The sequence below is a fragment of the Thalassophryne amazonica genome, chromosome 12, assembly GCF_902500255.1.
Source record: "Thalassophryne amazonica chromosome 12, fThaAma1.1, whole genome shotgun sequence".
Classification (NCBI taxonomy): Eukaryota; Metazoa; Chordata; class Actinopteri; order Batrachoidiformes; family Batrachoididae; genus Thalassophryne; species Thalassophryne amazonica.
In genome coordinates, this window is record NC_047114.1 from 74,634,336 (window position 1) to 74,655,940 (window position 21,605).

The 21,605-nt window shown below is 40.4% G+C and overlaps 1 protein-coding gene across 1 annotated transcript in view; it reads left to right on the plus strand.

Moving 5' to 3' along the window:
- Positions 1-21,605, plus strand: part of agap3 (ArfGAP with GTPase domain, ankyrin repeat and PH domain 3) — a 213,041-nt gene that overhangs the window by 99,778 nt on the left and 91,658 nt on the right. The window contains exon 13 of the mRNA XM_034183336.1: positions 9,348-9,494. Within this exon, the coding sequence (XP_034039227.1) occupies positions 9,348-9,494 (147 nt within the window). The remainder of the gene's footprint in view (positions 1-9,347; positions 9,495-21,605) is intronic.

Consider the following 21,605-nt stretch of genomic DNA (forward strand, 5'->3'; position numbering starts at 1 on the left):
GGATGTGCTGTGGTGTAATAAACAGGGCTACAAACATGCAGTAATGTTGTTTATCCCAGTGCAGTTTGCCAGGACCTTGTCAGACGTGTCCTTTCTCTGAGTATCTTTGTGTAGTTAAGCATCTGAATTCAAAATATCCTTACATGTTGTTACATTTATGTTTTGCTTTTGTAGTTCATTTGCATTCCTGTAGAGAAATGTCTTCTGTAACTCAGCACTATATAGTTAAAAAAAAAAAATCCCCACTTCACTTTGCATATTAATAGTCAGGTAGTTAATGCTTGGATAGCCTTTTGCTGTGGCACTGTGTTTTATGCCATGGCCTCCTGAAGCGAGGGGTGATAGCATGTGGGGCGTTTGATTTCTACGCCAGTCCGTAATGAAGTTTGACATTAGTTTGAAGAGAGCAGCAGAGCGCGATCAGGCCTTGATTAGTACGCTCTAATTGAGGATAATAAGAGGGAGGCGGTGATTGTTTCTAATTTTTGCCATTAATTGCAGCCGTTGGCTTTGATTGAGGACAGGCAGGGCTGCCATGTCAAGGGGCCTGGCGGAATCATAGTGCTCCTCACCCGGAGCCTCTTGAATAACAATGATATGACTCCCCCCTCCTTCGCCCTCCCTCATTCTTGCTCACCCTTTTTTCATTCACATGCAGTCTCAATGTGACGTTGGTAAAGCCGGGGAGCTGTTTGTCTCACCCACAACTTCATCTCACACGTGTTTAAGCTGTCATCTCCTTGGAGGGAGTGTAATACGTCGTAATCACAGGTTAGGCTGATACCTATTCTGCTGCCCAGGTGATCTCGGCTGAGTGTAGCTCCTCATCCTCAGTGTGCTTCATTACCCAGCATGGCCCTGATGGCCCTCATACACACGAACAGCTAGCTAATAATTCCACAGTGAATTCTCTGCATGCAGCATCAGTCCATGCATAACTTCATAACTCCAACTTTAGGAAATTTATTTTAACACTTAAGTTCATATTAGGACAGTGAGCCACAGGACAACTTGCGTTATATTGTTGATAAGGACTTATTTCATTTTCTATTACATTATTTCGCCCCTGCTTGTTTGTTTCTGAACAGCCTGGAACCCACAATTTTTGATATTATTATTATTTTTTATAGAAGATTCATATCCTGATAGGCAAGAACTGATTCAATTTTCAAGGTCAAGGTCAAAGTCAGGAAAAATATTGAAAAAATCCCTGTCAAATTCAGGAAAAATATTGGAAAAATCCCTATCTTTTAACATTGAACAAATTTTCAAAAATTCATAACTCTTTCTATTTGTCATTCCATAAAGGATACCATCCTACATAAAGCTCTCAAAGTTTGATCCATATCTGATCTGGTTGATAGATTTTGTGGCCATTAAATTTGAAAACCCCATTTAATGTATATTTTACATTCTATCTTAATCAAACGTGCCCCAATCAAGTTGATCTGGATCTGATCCGGATTGTGGATTTTGTGGACATTTGAATTTAATATTGAAAAGCCCATTTGGTGTACATTTTGCATTATATCTCAATCAAAAGTGCCTCAATCACTCTCATTTTTCTGTTATGGATTCACCTACAACACCAAAATTGGATGGAGGTTCCAATTTTATGCCTGTTTGTCTGTCTTCCAGTTATCAGTCGGAAACCAAGTGCCAAAAAGCAATGACATTGAGCACAGCAGATATAACCAATGTTCTGTGAAAATGATCTAAAACAGAATTCAGAAACTGAAAAAAAAAAAACCTGATGACACCACAAAGACATTAAATTCATGTGCATGAACTAAATACACACTCCTGACATTTGATCACATATATTTTAGCTTAGGAAAAGTCGCTTCTAACAGGACTTTGACCTTGAAATTTTTTTCCAAGGTAACAATTTGTGGAATTGGAGACTAGTGTTGGCAGACGTTTGTGCTGTATGAGTGCCATACTCTAGATGTTCCTGTAATGTCATATTAAAAGGGTTAGATATTAAAATTTTTCATCAGGACCACCATGTGTATTCAAAAACTGATATTAGTTTGAAGCCAACAAATACCCTCTAGACACAGATCAGGCCGACCACACGGGTTTCTAATGGCGTACTCTCACTAGGTGATCTGTACACTGTCTAAGCATCTTTGAAAGTCCAGGTTATTTGAATAGTATGTGTTCACCTAACTGTCCACCTCGGCCCACTTGAAGAGGTGCTCTTGGCTGTGGTGGAGTGTGTGTGTGTGTGTGTGGGCGGGGGGGGCAGTTGTGCTCTGGCATAGTACAAGGCAACTGGGCATTGTATGAGTACGCCCTAAAGGCGCAAATATACGCTCTTTTAACTATATTCACGTTTGGTTGATGGATGCCTTGCATATTCCATCTTCATTTTGTGCTTTGGGTGTGCATGTGCTCAGAAATTAATTCAATGTATCTGCAAGATGTGATATGCACATGAACAGCAGGGGCAGTATCAGCATGTTCAGTCAGCATCAAGTAATGGTGGAAACATTTGAAGAGAAGTTGTGTGACCAAGTCTACATTTACCCACATCTACTATATACAGTATGTGGTTCCCATTACACAGTGAGAAATATCCTTATCGGAGTGGGGAGGTGGGGGGGGGGGGGTGCTGGAGCCTATCCCAGCAGTCATAGGGCGTGAGGCAGGGTACAGTACACCCTGGACAGGATGCCAGTCTGTCAGACAAACAGACACATTCACACCCGGATGCACACCTACGGACAATTCTAAAGTTTCCAATCCACCTAACCTGCATGTTTTTGGATGTGGGAGGAAGCCGGAGCACACGGAGGGAACCCACACAAACACGGGGAGAACATGCACACTCCACACAGAAAGGCCACAGGTGGGAATCGATCCCATGACCTCTTTGCTGTGAGGCAACAGTGCTAACCACTAAGTCACCGTGCTGCCCTCAAATGAGCCATTTCATATCTAAATATAGTTTTTAGAAGAGAGTTCGTACACGTACATGTCGTAGAATGATGGAACTTTGAGGATGTTTCACATGAAGTTCCAATTATTTTTAAATGGGAAAGGTAATTTAAAAAAAAATTGCAAGACTTAATATACCGGATAGCCCAAACAAAGGGAGGCGTACCTTCCTATATGTTTCAGGTGCAGAATGAGCATGGCCAAGGTCATTTTCCACAACATTAGTGGCTGAAATTGATAATTAGAGGTGTTTATGACATGGTCGGGGCCCCTGAGGGGCAGCCCTCCCCTTTAACCTCAAGCGACATTAAACAAATGCTGGCTGTCACGTCGGAGGCAAGTTGGAGCTCAAAGTCTTCCACCCACCATACGGAGCTGTGCTGGCGGGACAGACGCTCCGATGGAAAGGGAGGAGGAAGCAGAGGGTGGGGGCACGGAGGACCCCTGTGCCCCCAGCTGTCTGAGCCAGCTAATGACTCGTCTCAGGGGGGCTGTTGTAGGAGAGCAGGAAAATTGAAACAGACGCCTCGACTAGGCACGCTACATGTGTGGCTGCGTGCTGCCATTCAAAACACCAGAGAGCTTAATGCATGTCGGCCGGCACAAGCGATAAACGTATGTTTGTTGATTTTTGTGTAGATAATCACTATTTTCCACTTCAGGAATTATTATGCAAGCGTGTTAATATTACTATAAAGAAGACCTCTAAGAAAATCTGAGGTGTGTTCAATGATTCGCTGTCCCTTTTGTTTTTGTGAATTATATTGTTGTTAGTATATGCGCCTCTCTGAATCGATACACCGATGTGTGTCCTAGGTGTTATATTTTTGCCCACGCTCACTTCTTCTGAGCTCCACTTTTCCCCCACGGTAGCATCTTCAAACCCCTGCTGAGCCCATCTTACTCCTCCAAGACAGCCCCATCTCCCTAAAGGTAATGACCGAATTAGGCCTAATGTTGTACACTGGCTAATGGCACAGCGCCGCACATTATAGCATGTGCAACTGGCAACAACAACAGCAATAATCCCTGAGCCCCTTGTCCTCCTGCACTCCACCCCTGGGGCTGGGTTGGTGCACAGGGAAATGAATGGAGTTTGCTACACTACAATGAGCTTTTGATGGGAGCAATAGAGGAGGCTGCCAGCGCCACACAGGGTGGTAAGAAGAGAGCAATATGGGGCCCATCTACTGGCCCTCCCTCCCTCCTTCCTCCAGGCCTCAGGCCCCCGTGCCTCAATTTATAATGGCATCCGGAGGGGGATAGAAGGGAAAGTGATGTCAAATGTCAGGAAATCAGAAAGATGGCAAACTGACAACCCCCTCCAATCGTTCCATCCCTCCACTTCCTTCACCAATGTCTCACAGGTTAATATCACATTTATAAGTCACTTACAAGAAACAAAGCCAGCTCTTAGCCCCCCTGTCACACTGACAGTCATATAGAGATCTTTGCCAGCAGCTAACTTAGCTAACCATTTGTTCAGTGGTAGCCCCATACCTGTCCATCACCCTGTCTAAGCTTCAGTGAAACCATTACTTTGGAGGACTCAAACTCTTCCCATTTTCATCATGTAGCGATGGCTACTGCTGTGGTGAATGAGTGATATACAGTAATAAATTATCATATACCTATAAATAATATGCCAATATGATTGGATAAAACACTAAAGAATAAACAGCAATACAGCCTTTTTGTCGACGGGTAATATTTTTCATACCACCCGAGTAATCAGCCAATCCGGACAGCGGAGCGACACCACGACGAAGAGGCACGGTCAGAGGAACTGTGAAATACTGGTGAGTCACTATTAATAATTTCTTGCATGTCCAACCTCATAGGTTGATCGTTAAAATTAAATTCATTAGTTCTAAAAGCCATCATAATTATTTATAGGAAAACGTTCTTTTTTTTCTATTAAGGTTTGAACTTTGAGTGTTTACACAGGAGAGAAAAGTGACAAAATGTTAATGCCTGTTTGAGAAAAGTGTATAAAGTGTGTAGTGAGGGGTTTTACAGCCTTAAAACATCTTTAATAATTCTAAAAAATAACGCGGATTTCACCTATCACGGGTTATTTTTAGAACGTAACTCTATTTCGCGGCCTCGCAGTTTCGCAGATTTTTTTTTGTGCAATTTTGCATGCTGCTTCTTTTTTTTTTCTTTTTTTTAACAGCACATTGTGTTCTGCGTCCTTATCAGGCGGCGATTGCTCTCACTGCCTCCGATTTACTTACTGAGTCTGCGGGCTCGATAAGCGCCACAGTGGGCCACTCACACCGCCCCCCGTCTGCTGTGCCGAGCATGCAGCAACAGGTCCAGAGACTACGCTCGCTGTTTTGATGCGCAGCGCCTGCTGCATGGTCTCGGTAACCAAAGCCGCAGAGCTCCGTGGCCAAGACTTGGATTCTTTGTTGGTCCCGCATCCGTATCCCCGGAGGCAGTGAGCGAAGGGAGAGCACGCGCATTTGTGTTCTGCGTGCATTCATCATTTATAGGTATATGATAAAATCGTTATCAAGTTGTTCACCAATGAATATGGCTTTATACACCCTGAAGAAAGCCATACACCCTGAGGCCGAAGGTGATAATATCACTCATTATTCGTGCCCAGTTTCCTTTCACATGGAATTGTGCACTCAGATACATAATACCACATGGTTTAAATACTTTTTGTTGTTGTTGTTTTGAGTAACATAATCACAGAATTAGCTGAAGGCTGGCAGCAGTGTTGGCATTCAGCAAATACCATATTGGCTTGAATATAAGATGGGCCAGATTATAAAACAGGAATAGCTTTATGTGCATGTCAAATTAGTCACCACAGTGATCAGAAACGGATGTAACTTTTGATGGGGAACAGCAGGGACTGCTGGGAGAACAGTAAATAATTGTAAACAATGTTGATTTAAAATGTTATTTGTAAATTATATATGCTGGTTCTTGTGGTGATTTTGTTAAAGCTGTGCAGATAAATGATTGTGTTGTTAAAATGCAGACAAATACCACTAGGGACAGTAAATGTAAATTGTATATAAAACCACGCTATATGCGTGTTTGGAGCCACCTACGGATGCAGATGTATGACATGTAAAAGTTTCCACTCCCATATTTTTTAGATACGTTTTTTTTTTTAATATACCACCTTATATTTGGACCAATATGGTTTTTCAAGTTCTTTGAAGATGCATCCCTTTTGTGTACTTATCTAGCACAGAAGTAGGTTTTTATGATCCACAAATTACATTTTTATTATTATTTTTCTTCATACTGAGCATCCAACTTTGATTCTACAGTTCAAGGAGATCAATCAATCAATCAATTAATTTTATTTATATAGCGCCAAATTACAACAACAGTTGCCCCAAGGCGCTTTATATTGTAAGGCAAGGCCATACAATAATTACAGAAAAACCCCAACGGTCAAAACGACCCCCTGTGAGCAAGCACTTGGCGACAGTGGGAAGGAAAAACTCCCTTTTAACAGGAAGAAACCTCCAGCAGAACCAGGCTCAGGGAGGGGCAGTCTTCTGCTGGGACTGGTTGGGGCTGAGGGAGAGAACCAGGAAAAAGACATGCTGTGGAGGGGAGCAGAGATCAATCACTAATGATTAAATGCAGAGTGGTGCATACAGAGCAAAAAGAGAAAGAAACACTCAGTGCATCATGGGAACCCCCCCAGCAGTCTAAGTCTATAGCAGCATAACTAAGGGATGGTTCAGGGTCACCTGATCCAGCCCTAACTATAAGCTTTAGCAAAAAGGAAAGTTTTAAGCCTAATCTTAAAAGTAGAGAGGGTGTCTGTCTCCCTGATCCGAATTGGGAGCTGGTTCCACAGGAGAGGAGCCTGAAAGCTGAAGGCTCTGCCTCCCATTCTACTCTTACAAACCCTAGGAACTACAAGTAAGCCTGCAGTCTGAGAGCGAAGCGCTCTATTGGGGTGATATGGTACTATGAGGTCCCTAAGATAAGATGGGACCTGATTATTCAAAACCTTATAAGTAAGAAGAAGAATTTTAAATTCTATTCTAGAATTAACAGGAAGCCAATGAAGAGAGGCCAATATGGGTGAGATATGCTCTCTCCTTCTAGTCCCCTTTAGTACTCTAGCTGCAGCATTTTGAATTAACTGAAGGCTTTTCAGGGAACTTTTAGGACAACCTGATAATAATGAATTACAATAGTCCAGCCTAGAGGAAATAAATGCATGAATTAGTTTTTCAGCATCACTCTGAGACAAGACCTTTCTAATTTTAGAGATTGCGTAAATGCAAAAAAGCAGTCCTACATATTTGTTTAATATGCGCATTGAATGACATATCCTGATCAAAAATGACTCCAAGATTTCTCACAGTATTACTAGAGGTCAGGGTAATGCCATCCAGAGTAAGGATCTGGTTAGACACCATGTTTCTAAGATTTGTGGGGCCAAGTACAATAACTTCAGTTTATCTGAGTTTAAAAGCAGGAAATTAGAGGTCATCTATGTCTTTATGTCTGTAAGACAATCCTGCAGTTTAGCTAATTGGTGTGTGTCCTCTGGCTTCATGGATAGATAAAGCTGGGTATCATCTGCATAACAATGAAAATTTAAGCAATGCTGTCTAATAATACTGCCTAAGGGAAGCATGTATAAAGTGAATAAAATTGGTCCTAGCACAGAACCTTGTGGAACTCCATAATTAACCTTAGTCTGTGAAGAAGATTCCCCATTTACATGAACAAATTGTAATCTATTAGGTAATATGATTCAAACCACCGCAGCGCAGTGCCTTTAATACCTATGGCATGCTCTAATCTCTGTAATAAAATTTTATGGTCAACAGTATCAAAAGCAGCACTGAGGTCTAACAGAACAAGCACAGAGATGAGTTCACTGTCTGAGGCCATAAGAAGATCATTTGTAACCCTCACTAATGCTGTTTCTGTACTATGATGAATTCTAAAACCTGACTGAAACTCTTCAAATAGACCATTCCTCTGCAGATGATCAGTTAGCTGTTTTACAACTACCCTTTCAAGACTTTTTGAGAGAAAAGGAAGGTTGGAGATTGGCCTATAATTAGCTAAGATAGCTGGGTCAAGTGATGGCTTTTTAAGTAATGGTTTAATTACTGTCACCTTAAAAGCCTGTGGTACATAGCCAACTAATAAAGATAGATTGATCATATTTAAGATCGAAGCATTAAATAATGGTAGGGCTTCCTTGAGCAGCCTGGTAGGAATGGGGTCTAATAGACATGTTGATGGTTTGGATGAAGTAACTAATAAAAATAACTCAGACAGAACAATCTGAGAGAAAGAGTCTAACCAAATACCGGCATCACTGAAAGCATCCAAAGATATAAACCTCATTTGGCACAAACATACTCTTCATGTAGTAGTCAGTGCCAGTATGTCCAAGTAACACTCGGTCCAAGCATGGTTTTGGGATTATTTGCTTTTTGTTGCCTCCAGTTGTTCAGGGCGATCATAGTAGAGGGAGATCTGCATTGGGTTTTGGCACAAGTTTTATGCCAGCTGCCCTTCCTGACACAACTCCACTTCTATGTGAAGAGACGTGAAGCTCCTGGTGTTAAAAAGTGGTGTCCCAGACAAGTATTAAACAAGGCCTACTCAGCTTCATTTCAGAGACCTGTTGGGATCTGGTGTGCACAGAGCCTGATTATTCCAGAAACATAGAAAAAAGCAAAGTTTTTAATTTTATTCCTGTGTTTCAATTTATCATGCTGTTATTAAAGTCATTTTCATTTTTTTTATTCTACAAGTCATCATCCACATACAGTACTTTGGATGATGGCGAACAGTAGATGAAGGTTAGCATGCCAGATGTGTGAAAAACAACATTAAAGATGTTTAGTTTGTGTACTTTAGGCGAGTGTGTGACTGAATAGTCTTTCCAGATTGTTACAGAATAATTTTCGTGAATTCTTGTGAAATATATGTTTGAAAAAATACATGCAAGTTATACTCCAGCACGACTTATAGTCCGGAAATTATAGACTTTATAGACTTCCGGTCCTTAAAAAATAAATAGGACTTTATTAATTTCCAGTGTCAGTAAACGTTTAAAGGGGGATTTTATACACCTGTCCACCAACATAATATAGGTCAACTGGTGTATCATAACAAGATATAAATTTTATAGCTAAAAATAAGTAATAGACGCTGAGATGATGCATCCAAAAAATTATAGGCACCCCCTTTCTGCTGTGTGGGCGTGTCCCACAGAGAGGTGAGTGTGCGTGTCTCATGGCATACATCATGGCAGTCTAAATCAAAGCTTTTCAGGATTAAGTTTTGCTGACATGATTTTTCTGCAAGACCATAAGAAAGAGATGCAATTACAACAAAACTGCATACAATGGAACAAATGAGTGTCTTGTCTGTCTGTATTTTTACAGCCAATGGAATGAGTGAACCTGTGACTGGCACTGCCACAAGTCCAAAACTTGAGCCGCCTCCCTCGCCACACGCCAATCGCAAGAAACACAGGCGGAAAAAGAGCACGGGCATCGCGAAGCCAGACGGCTTTTCTGCAGGCCATGAAGGTACAAAAATAATGTGATTGTGATAGTTTATAGTAACCAAACAGAAACACTGTGAATTCTAATCAGCATTTGATGGGCCCAGGTTGTGCAGGGGGAAACGTTACCTGTTACCATAGAGACATGAGACAAATAAGTTAGCTGTCCATCCATCCTGGTTGAGCTTTTCAACCAGAACTGTTAGTAGTGAAAACAACCACTGTTGGATCTTAATTCTTAAACCTCTTTCACCCTTCATTGAACTGCATAAATCAACACATATAACGTGCTACTGACTTAATCAACAGTGTTTACATATCAACGCACATGTTTTAGGGGTCAACATCAAAATGGGCAACGATTAACGAATGCGCCCTTCACGGATGTATAAATAAGAACACAAACAAATGGGCCTGAGAAAACTGTGGTTAAGTGATCAACCATTCACAGGAAAACATTTGGAACTCTGTGATGGAAAAAGCGCGTTTATAGTGATCACTCATCGAAGGTATGTTTTCTATTGTGAATGTTGTCCTTTCGTATAATTAATTTCATTTTAAGTGGATAGCGCGTACCATTCATTAACACGTTAGCTTTCAGCATACAGATGTAGCCAAATGCATGCTCAAGAAAAAAAAAATCAATACATACCTCTGCCATTGGGCTGAATAAAGCTATGCTCAGGATCAGATATGTGTAGAATTACCTGAATTCCAGGCTCCATTTTTCTGTTGGAATTTTGTATGGATCATGAAGTTTTCACTCCCATAAGGTGTACTCCCACTCTGATGGATTGAGTAAACTGATTTGTAATGGACTGAAATAATTTGATGCTAAAAACCACCTAATGCGTCAGTCTCCGGTGGATTTGGGGTTCCGATGGAATGAGTGGACAACTACCGAATGCTGGTGCACAGCGCTTCTGGACGTGAACAGTAGATATACATATAACGCACAAATACAACTACATCTACCGGTCATCCACTGGCAAGCTAAACAAAAGTACAGGACAAAACCGTAAACAAACTTGCAGCCACCAAGGAAGCTCTCTGTCTAAAGTTTGGGCAAAGTTTTGAGCATGTACAAAACTTTCTGATGAACTTGCTGGATATCAGCTGACAAGGAACTCATGTAATGAATGAAAAAAGCATTTGTACAGGGCAAAAACAGACACAAACGGATATCTAAATTTAATTTCCATTGCTCATACATTTTCTCAATCTGTCGCAGTGTGACCGCTGCTTTACCACACCTCAGCTTGATGAGGTATCTTGGCCGAGATTTTATGTCTATCGGCTTTGCATATCTTGAAACATCAGAGATAATTTACTGCATTACAAAAATTGTCGACAATGTTAAGGCACCTTGACACTTGCGTGAATTTTGGCTCCACACTGACGCACAATTCATCGTACCAATGCATGTCATTAGATTGGAAGCACCTTGACACCCACAATTTTGAGCCCCAAACTGGCGAGGACTCTTGCGTACCAATGACTAAACTTATCATAAACTGTGTGTAAACTGTGCACGCAATGACACGCAGTGGCACACACTGTTTGCGAATAGGTTGTTCAATGTTCATGGCTAGTTCATGCAAGTGGCACAAAATGTATGCATGTCTGAAATTTTGAAGATTTCAAAATCAAATTTGCTCACTGGCATGCAGCCAAGCACAGTTCACGGACAATTTACAACAGTTTGCAACGGGTTTACTCATTGGTATGCTAAATTATGTGCCAGTGCAGGGATCAAATTTGTGCACGTGTCAAGGCGCCGTTCAAATGCTAACAACGACGCCATTACTACAGTGGCTTGCAAAAATATTCAGCCCTTGGTATTTCACACATTTTAATTTGTTTATGACACTTCAAATACAAAAAGTAAATCAGGCTTCTCAATATAAAAATTTCTAAAATTATCTTCCTTAGACTCAAACTGAACGTAAATCTCTACAACTTGATATAAATTAAATAAAAATATAAAATCCAAGATGATGGGTTGCATAAGTAATCAGCCCCTTTGGTATAATACCTGTAAATAATCAGTTTAATTGCCAGTTTTCTTCAGACAAGTCAGGGGATGGATACATGAACATTTCCAAGTCACTGAATATGTCTTGAACTTTATTTACATCAATTATGAAGAAATGCAAAGGCAGATAATTTTGTTGGTTTGGAACCAAGTTTTGCTTGTTTACTAGTGTGCTTGGGGTCATTGTCTTGTTGAAACACCCATTTCAAGGGCATGTCCTCTTCAGCATAAGGCAACATGACCTCTTCAAGTATTTGACATATCCAAACTGTCCATGATACCTGCTATGCGATATATAGGCCCATCACCATAGTAGAGAAATATGCCCATATCATGATGCTTGCACCACCATGCTTCACTGTCTTCACTGTGAACTCTGGCTTGAATTCAGAGTTTGGGGGTCATCTCACAAACTATCTGCGGCCCTTGGACCCAAAAAGAACAATTTTACTCTCATCAGTCCACAAATATTTTCCATTTCTCTTAGGCCAGTTGATGTGTTCTTGGCAAATTATAACCTCTTCTGCATGTCTTTATTTAACAGAGGGACTTTGTGGGGGATTCTTGCAATAAATTAGCTTCACACAGGCGTCTTCTAACTGTCACAGCACGTACAGGTAACTCCAGACTGTCTTTGATCATCCTGGAGCTGATCAATGGGTGAGCCTTTGCCATTCTGGTTATTCTTCTATCCATTTTGATGGTTCTCTTCCATTTTCTTCCATGCGTCTCTGTTTTTTGTCCATTTTAAAGCATTGAGATCATTGTAGATGAACAGCCTATAATTTTTGCACCTGCGTATAATTTTCAGTCTCCAATCAACTTTTTAATCAAACTACGCTGTTCTTCTGAACAATGTCTTGAACGTCTCATTTTCCTCAGGCTTTCAAAGAGAAAAGCATGTTCAACAGGTGCTGGCTTCATCCTTGAATAGGGGACACCTGATTCACACCTGCTGTTCCACAAAACTGACGGACTCACTGACTGAATGCCACACTACTATTATTGTGAACACCCCCTTTTCTCCTTTTTACTAATAGCCCAGATTCATAGCCTTAAGAGTGTGCATATCATGAATGCTTGGTCTTGTTGGATTTGTGAGAATCTACTGAATCTACTGGTACCTTGTTTCCCATGTAGCAATAAGAAATATACTCAAAACCTGGTTTAATCTTTTTAGTCAGATAGCACTACTATTATTCTGAACACTACTGTGTGTGTGTATATTTATATATAGTTATATATATATATATATATATATATATATATATATATATATAGTTGTTTACATTATTTATTAAGCTCCTAGTGTCTTATTTACAATTTGTACATGTTTAATCAAGCCCCTCTACTTTGTCATGTGATAATTTCACAAATGCCACAATTGACATAAGCGTTTATACTTATTGCATTTGTTATCTGTATATCATTGATACATTCACCTCTGTGTTTATATTGATGTTGCGAATAAATTCATCAGTCATCAGTCATAAACAATATTTATTTACATTTTAATGGCATTTGCATAAACATGATTTTTTTGACGAGTGGAAGTTAGCTTTGAGTTAACCGAAGTTAGCGTTCACACTGTCGCCTGCAAGATGTCTTGTAAATCACTCTAGAGGTGTTATCAAGTTATAAAAACAGCATTTCTTTCTCATAATATATGAGAGAGAGGTTATATTTATACAGAAACAAAACAGAGTTAGCAGCTAGCTAGACCATCCAGTGATGTCACCATGCTAACGTCTGCAAAATGTCTTGTAAATCACTCCAGAGGTGTCATCAGGTTACGAAACCAGCATTTTCAGTTTTAAAAGTGTTTTTACATAATATATCAAATCAAATCAATTTTATTTATATAGCACCAAATCACAACAAACAGTTGCCCCAAGGCGCTTTATATTGTAAGGCAAAAGCCATACAGTAATTACAGAAAAACCCCAACGGTCAAACGACCCCCTATGAGCAAGCACTTGGCGACGGTGGGAAGGAAAAACTCCATTTTAACAGGAAGGAACCTCCAGCAGAACCAGGCTCAGGGAGGGGCCGTCTTCTGCTGGGACTGGTTGGGGCTGAGGGAGAGAGAATCAGGAAAAAGACATGCTGTGGAGGGGAGCAGAGATCAATCACCAATGATTAAAAGCAGAGTGGTGCATACAGAGCAAAAAGAGGTGAAAAAAAAAAACACTGGGTGCATCATGGGAACCCCCCAGCAGTCTAAGTCTATAGCAGCATAACTAAGGGATGGTTCAGGGTCACCTGATCCAGCCCTAACTATAAGCTTTTTCAAAAAGGAAAGTTTTAAGCTTAATCTTACAAGGAGAGGGTGTCTGTCTCCCTAATCCCAAGGGAGCTGGTTCCAGAGGAGAGGAGCCTGAAAGCTGAAGGCTCTGCCTCCCATTCTACTCTTACAAACCCTAGGAACTACAAGTAAGCCTGCAGTCTGAGAGCGAAGCGCTCTATTGGGGTGATATGGTACTATGAGGTCCCTAAAGATAAGATGGACCTGATTATTCAAAACCTTATAAGTAAGAAGAAGAATTTTAAATTCTATTCTGGAATTAACAGAGAGCCAGTGAAGAGAGGCCAATATGGGTGAAATGCGCTCTCCTTCTAGTCCCTGTCAGTACTCTAGCTGCAGCATTTTGAATTAACTGAAGGCTTTTCAGGGAACTTTTAGGACAACCTGATAATAATGAATTACAATAGTCCAGCCTAGAAGAAATAAATGCATGAATTAGCTTTTCAGCATCACTCTGAGACAAGACCTTTCTAATTTTAGAGATATTGCGCAAATGTAAAAAGCAGTCCTACATATGTTTAATATGCGCATTGAATGACATATCCTGATCAAAATGACTCCAAGATTTCTCACAGTATTACAATAATATAATATATGAGTAAATATATATATATATGAGTAATCAGTAATATATGAGAAACATGTTATAGTTACACATAAATAAAATAGGTTTTGAGCACCAGAGAGAGACCAGCCAGTGACATCACGGTGCCGCTCTACTCTGATTGGCTGTCACCACCACCCCTAAAAAAACAAAAAAAACAGATTTGCAATATTCATAGCATAGAATGTGATGTTTTAACCTCTTAAAATACTTCTTAAAATAGCTCAAGCTTAGCCATCTTTGAATGTGTCCAAGGTCTGTGTCCCAGGAATGCCACAGTGTTCAAATTAACATGGTGTTCCCTGTTAATTTGAACACTGTGGCAGTAATGGGACTGATGTGCACAGACAGACGGACAAATGGATGGATGCAAAGCCTTCTCGATACCTGATGGCCATATTTGATGGCCTCGGGTAAAAGCACGGTGGCAGCATGATGGATTAGTGGTTAGCACTGTTGCCTCACAGCAAGAAGGTCATGGGTTTGATTCCCACCTGTGACCTTTCTGTGAAGAGTCTGCATATTTTCCCTGTGTTTGTGTGGGTTTCCTCGCACATTTAAAGACATGCAGGTTAGGTGAATTGGAAACTTTATAATTGTCCAGGTCTCCCTTGCAAAAGACGTCTCAATCTCAATGGGACTAACCTGGTTAAATAGATTAAAAAAAAAGCAGCTGTGTTTTAAACTATCTTAAAACTTCTAATGCTCATGGTATTTGCAGCAATGTTTTTGACTTTTTTGGTTTGATGATACTTCTCTAGAAATAACCAGGCATGCTTAGGTATAATGGAGTGAGTGAGTGTGCAGGTGAGCGAGTGGGTCCACAAAATTTCCATCCGTAACTCAGTAAAAGCTACTACATATTTAGCTTTGAACTTTTGATTTCTGAGAGAGAGGAGGACCAGTCAACCTTCTATTTTGGGCCATGTTGGCATCTTTGAGTTTAATAGGAATGTTGGCATGTTGGAATGTTTGTGTAAACATCAAATCTACTCATTTAAGTGAAGGGTAAGTGGTACATGGGAAGCAGCCTATTCCCATGAAAACTGGAAAGGGAAACGGACGACAAAACAGTGCACAAAAAGTTCTACTGTATATATTTGTATGTATTTTTTGTGTGGATTTCTTCCCATGTATTTTCCGCCAGGACGCAGTGATGGCATCACTGACACCAAGATGGCAGATTATCTGAGCGAATATTAATAGGTCAAGTAATAGGTAAAAGTAATAGGTAATCTTTTCCTTAATATTATAGTAATTCTAACCTTATTGCCCAGTCACACGGCACACGACGATTCCTGAACGAAGGGAAAAAGTAAAAAACATCACAATTTGTTGAGAAAGGTGGACTCTGACAGAATCTGTGGAGATCTGTGCGCACGGTGGTGGACCACCTGCTCCTCGTCCAGAACAAAAGAGGGATCATCTCCATCATTATCAGAATCCACACTGTCTGTCGACACGCTGTGCGCTCCGTCTTCCTCCAATTTAAAAAAAAAAAAAAAAAAGTGTTCCATGGTCACTGCTGTATCACAGTGTTATGTTCTAAGCCATATATATTTATTTATAACAGAAAACTGTCAAAAGGGAGAATAATATAAATATACGTGTAAAGATGATTGAATATATCAGAGCAGTAAATTGATAAGTGCGTGTGAACGCGTGCATTGACTCACGTGTGGTTATTTCAACCAGCTGATCACTGATCCACAACGTGAATTCTTCCTTCCAGAACAGCTCTTTATGTCATCATTTTGATTCATCTGCCTGTTGCCACATGTACAGAAGGACTGGATTGTCATTCCTACACTCATATTGTTATATTTAATACAAAATAATAAGCGCACGCAGGAGCTCCTGCTGCCGCTGATGCTGCATTCAAGTACCGTCGCAAATTACACAACTTTTCTGGCATATGTAAGGTGCCTGAGCCCATTGAAGCTGCCCCCCCCCACAGATAAAAAAAAATCCAAGTAAGTACGCTGAGTTTGCCCTGTAATTTCCAACGGTACATGAAGCAGCAGCAGCCTCAACGCTTACAAACCGGCTTCTGCACTGTGTGAAAACATTCAGTTGCTCCAACGAAGTCAAATTAAACGATAACGTTACAAAAACTACACAAACAATTAAAAAACGTCAAGAACGACATCAAAAGGAGACACAGATGAATTGTTTTCGTTGCCCTTCGTTCAAATTTTTCAACAGTTTAAAAATCCTGATGTAGCGCCAGCTGCAGGAACGAAGCTGCGCGAAGGTTAAACGATGCCAACGAAAGTCCAGATTTCTTGTTTCTTCAGGGCTTCATCACCCTTCGTTAAGTGCCATGTGACTGGGCCTTTAATCAACATTTTAAGTGAGATGCATTCAGGAATTTGTAGGAATATGCACAAAAATTAGCACTTAATTTTTGTCTCATGTCATACAAAGCCCGCCTTAATATAAGAGAAGCTCTCCAATCCTGTTGTACTTTTTGTATAATGACAATAAACGACAGTCAAGTAGAGGCAGGTTAATGATGTGTACACACTCCGTTTGTGTACACAAAAAAACAGTACTGAATTGAAAATATAAAACTATACCTTAATGCTAACTGTTAATGCTAATGCTGTTAATGCTAATGTTTAATGCTAACTATACCTTAATGTTTCACTGCTTCCCCTCATTAAGTATTTGTACGTCTTTTTGCAAGATATGACATACTTTTGCAAGATATGACAGATATGACAATAATTTATAACTATTTTACTTCGGAAGTACTTATAATTGTATTGATATTCATTTATTGTGGTGTTATTTTATTTTTATTTATTTATTCTTTTTTTGTGTCTGAAATATGCTGCTCTTGGCATTTGATTTGCCCCTTGGGGACAAATAAAGTTTTTTGAATTTGAATTGAATTTGATACCTCTCACTGAAAACATTGTTTGAGAGATCATTGAATACATTATCAACCTTTTAATATTTTTTGGTAAATTCCATATTCATAAATGCAGAGTCCTGAAAAGGAATTGAAACAGACGTCTGGCTGAATTTGAACAATATATAAGCAGTATTAAGCTTATAGATTCTCCCAAATGTCATAAAACTGTCAAGCTCTATAAGGATTTTTTAAAAGAGAATTAATGTTAAACAAACCCTTTACTTTAGTTATTTTATAATTTATTTTATTTTTTTTATATCTCTTTCTATTGTGGCCTTGTCCGTAATGTATTTGTTGAAATACAGTTTTGGGGAAAAAAAATGTGAGAGACAAAAAAGCGATTCTTGGTGTGCTTATTTATTTTCAATCAATAAATCAACTTTGTTGTGATTTGGCGCTATATAAACAGTTGCCCCAAGGCGCTTTATATTGTAAGGCAAGGCCATACAATAATTACGTAAAAACCCCAACGGTCAAAACGACCCCCTGTGAGCAAGCACTTGGCGACAGTGGGAAGGAAAAACTCCCTTTTAACAGGAAGAAACCTCCAGCAGAACCAGGCTCAGGGAGGGGCAGTCTTCTGCTGGGACTGGTTGGGGCTGAGGGAGAGAACCAGAGGAAAAGACATGCTGTGGAGGGAGCAGAGATCAATCACTAATGATTAAATGCAGAGTGGTGCATACAGAGCAAAAAGAGAAAGAAACACTCAGTGCATCATGGGAACCCCCCAGCAGTCTAAGTCTATAGCAGCATAACTAAGGGATGGTTCAGGGTCACCTGATCCAGCCCTAACTATAAGCTTTAGCAAAAAGGAAAGTTTTAAGCCTAATCTTAAAAGTAGAGAGGGTGTCTGTCCCTGATCCGAATTGGGAGCTGGTTCCACAGGAGAGGAGCCTGAAAGCTGAAGGCTCTGCCTCCCATTCTACTCTTACAAACCCTAGGAACTACAAGTAAGCCTGCAGTCTGAGAGCGAAGCGCTCTATTGGGGTGATATGGTACTATGAGGTCCCTAAGATAAGATGGGACCTGATATTCAAAACCTTATAAGTAAGAAGAAGAATTTTAAATTCTATTCTAGAATTAACAGGAAGCCAATGAAGAGAGGCCAATATGGGTGAGATATGCTCTCTCCTTCTAGTCCCCGTTAGTACTCTAGCTGCAGCATTTTGAATTAACTGAAGGCTTTTCAGGGAACTTTTAGGACAACCTGATAATAATGAATTACAGTAGTCCAGCCTAGAGGAAATAAATGCATGAATTAGTTTTTCAGCATCACTTTGAGACAAGACCTTTCTAATTTTAGAGATATTGCATAAATGCAAAAAAGCAGTCCTACATATTTGTTTAATATGCGCATTGAATGACATATCCTGATCAAAAATGACTCCAAGATTTCTCACAGTATTACTAGAGGTCAGGGTAATGCCATCCAGAGTAAGGATCTGGTTAGACACCATGTTTCTAAGATTTGTGGGGCCAAGTACAATAACTTCAGTTTTATCTGAGTTTAAAAGCAGGAAATTAGAGGTCATCCATGTCTTTATGTCTGTAAGACAATCCTGCAGTTTAGCTAATTGGTGTGTGTCCTCTGGCTTCATGGATAGATAAAGCTGGGTATCATCTGCGTAACAATGAAAATTTAAGCAATGCCGTCTAATAATACTGCCTAAGGGAAGCATGTATAAAGTGAATAAAATTGGTCCTAGCACAGAACCTTGTGGAACTCCATAATTAACCTTAGTCTGTGAAGAAGATTCCCCATTTACATGAACAAATTGTAATCTATTAGATAAATATGATTCAAACCACCGCAGCACAGTGTCTTTAATACCTATGGCATGCTCTAATCTCTGTAATAAATTTATGGTCAACAGTATCAAAAGCAGCACTGAGGTCTAACAGACAAGCATAGAGATGAGTCCACTGTCTGAGGCCATAAGAAGATCATTTGTACCTTCACTAATGCTGTTCTTTACTATGATGAATTCTAAAACCTGACTGAAACTCTTCAAATAGACCATTCCTCTGCAGATGATCAGTTAGCTGTTTTACAACTACCCTTTCAGAATTTTTGAGAGAAAAGGAAGGTTGGAGATTGGCCTATAATTAGGCTAAGATAGCTGGGTCAAGTGATGGCTTTTTAAGTAATGGTTTAATTACTGCCACCTTAAAAGCCTGTGGTACATAGCCAACTAATAAAGATAGATTGATCATATTTAAGATCGAAGCATTAAATAATGGTAGGGCTTCCTTGAGCAGCCTGGTAGGAATGGGGTCTAATAGACATGTTGATGGTTTGGAGGAAGTAACTAATGAAAATAACTCAGACAGAACAATCGGAGAGAAAGAGTCTAACCAAATACCGGCATCACTGAAAGCAGCCAAAGATAACGATACGTCTTTGGGATGGTTATGAGTAATTTTTTCTCTAATAGTTAAAATTTTATTAGCAAAGCAAGTCATGAAGTCATTACTAGTTAAAGTTAAAGGAATACTCGGCTCAATAGAGCTCTGACTCTTTGTCAGCCTGGCTACAGTGCTGAAAAGAAACCTGGGGTTGTTCTTATTTTCTTCAATTAGTGATGAGTAGTAAGATGTCCTAGCTTTACGGAGGGCTTTTATAGAGCAACAGACTCTTTTTCCAGGCTAAGTGAAGATCTTCTAAATTAGTGAGATGCCATTTCCTCTCCAACTTACGGTTATCTGCTTTAAGCTGCGAGTTTGTGAGTTATACCAAGGAGTCAGGCACTTTGATTTTGCCATTAAAATTGACTAACACTCCTCAAAATAAAATAATTTATCAAGGCCAGGAATCATCAAAGTCTGGAGACTAAATCACAGCGCAGCAAACGAGGTAAAAGCTGACTGAGTCCAAGTGAAATTGCCTTTCAATGCGGGAACAGCCGCGGAGGCATGGTGCGTGCGTGCTTGAACGCGGTGAATTGTAGCTATCCCTCCGCTCAGTGCTTTGCAGCAGCAGCAGCGGTGGGGAAGACCTGCTGCTGCTCGGTGAGAACAAAGACTAGATCTAACTCGCCAAACAACAGAAAAGTCTTCAGTGATGCCAGGAAAGTCGCTAGATTTGTTGCTAGTCGCCTTTGAGAAAAATAAGTCGTCAAGAGGGTTTGGAAAGTCACCAGATTTAGGGAGAAAGTCCCCAAGTTGGCAACATTGATTGCATGTAACCAAAACACCTACTTTAGCTACCTGCCTGAACAAGCCCAGACATGTCCCACTGTGATAACATTCCTATGTAATCTAATATATGAAAGTATACTTGCACATTGTTATGTTTAAAGTTGCTAAATATGGCCCAAACCAGGTTTGCTGGTCCTCATTTGTATCTGTTATAAACAAGATTTCAAACCTGAATTTGCTGTTGGGAAAGTGTAGGAACACGGACCCACAACAGGGGGCGCAAATGAACGGACAGTGGAGTAAGTCAAAATAACAAGCTTTACTGTTGTGAATGTGCACAACGAATACAACCAATCACAGCAATGGACAACAGTCAATTCACAAAAGTGTCGTGTGGGCAGGCTCGAAGATAGGAGACGCCTCTCCAAGGTAAGACCGGAACCACACGGCTTCCTCCGCCACAGGACCCCGGGAATACTGGAGCCGCCAAGTCCCGAACTCCCAGGTGGCCACTGCCTCCGCGTGTCGGACCTGGTACTGCTGGCGAGGAACAAAGGACAGTTAGATGGGGACGCGTTTGCACCCAGGACTTCGAACAGCAGGGAAGTTACCCTCCACCTCTCGTTGGAACAGTAATCCACAAACTAAGCACAAATCCAAAAGATACACTCCGTAGCTTTGATACGTTACCTCTCTGGTAGAAACGATATCTCGGCGATGAGGTGGAGATGCCGTCCTGCTGATATACCCCAGTGATAATTGCCGTCAGCTGTCTCAGGTGATGGGTGACAGCTGTTACCTAGGCTGCTCCTGTGGGGCGGCGGCGCCCTCTGGTGCCTGGAGCCCGCACTCCAGGCAGGGCGCCCTCTGGTGGTGGTGGGCCAGCAGTACCTCCTCTTCAGCGGCCCACACAACATTTGCAGTAGTTTTTATGGAGTTGGTGATGGACCCACTCACTCACTGACTTGATTATGCTCATGCTTTCCCTGCTAATCACTGGGAATATTTATATTTTTTATTTATATATTATATTTTGGTATTGTTTTGGTATTATTATTATTTTATTTATATATATATATATATATATATATATATATATATAAACATGATCCCCCACAACCACATGTAGCCATA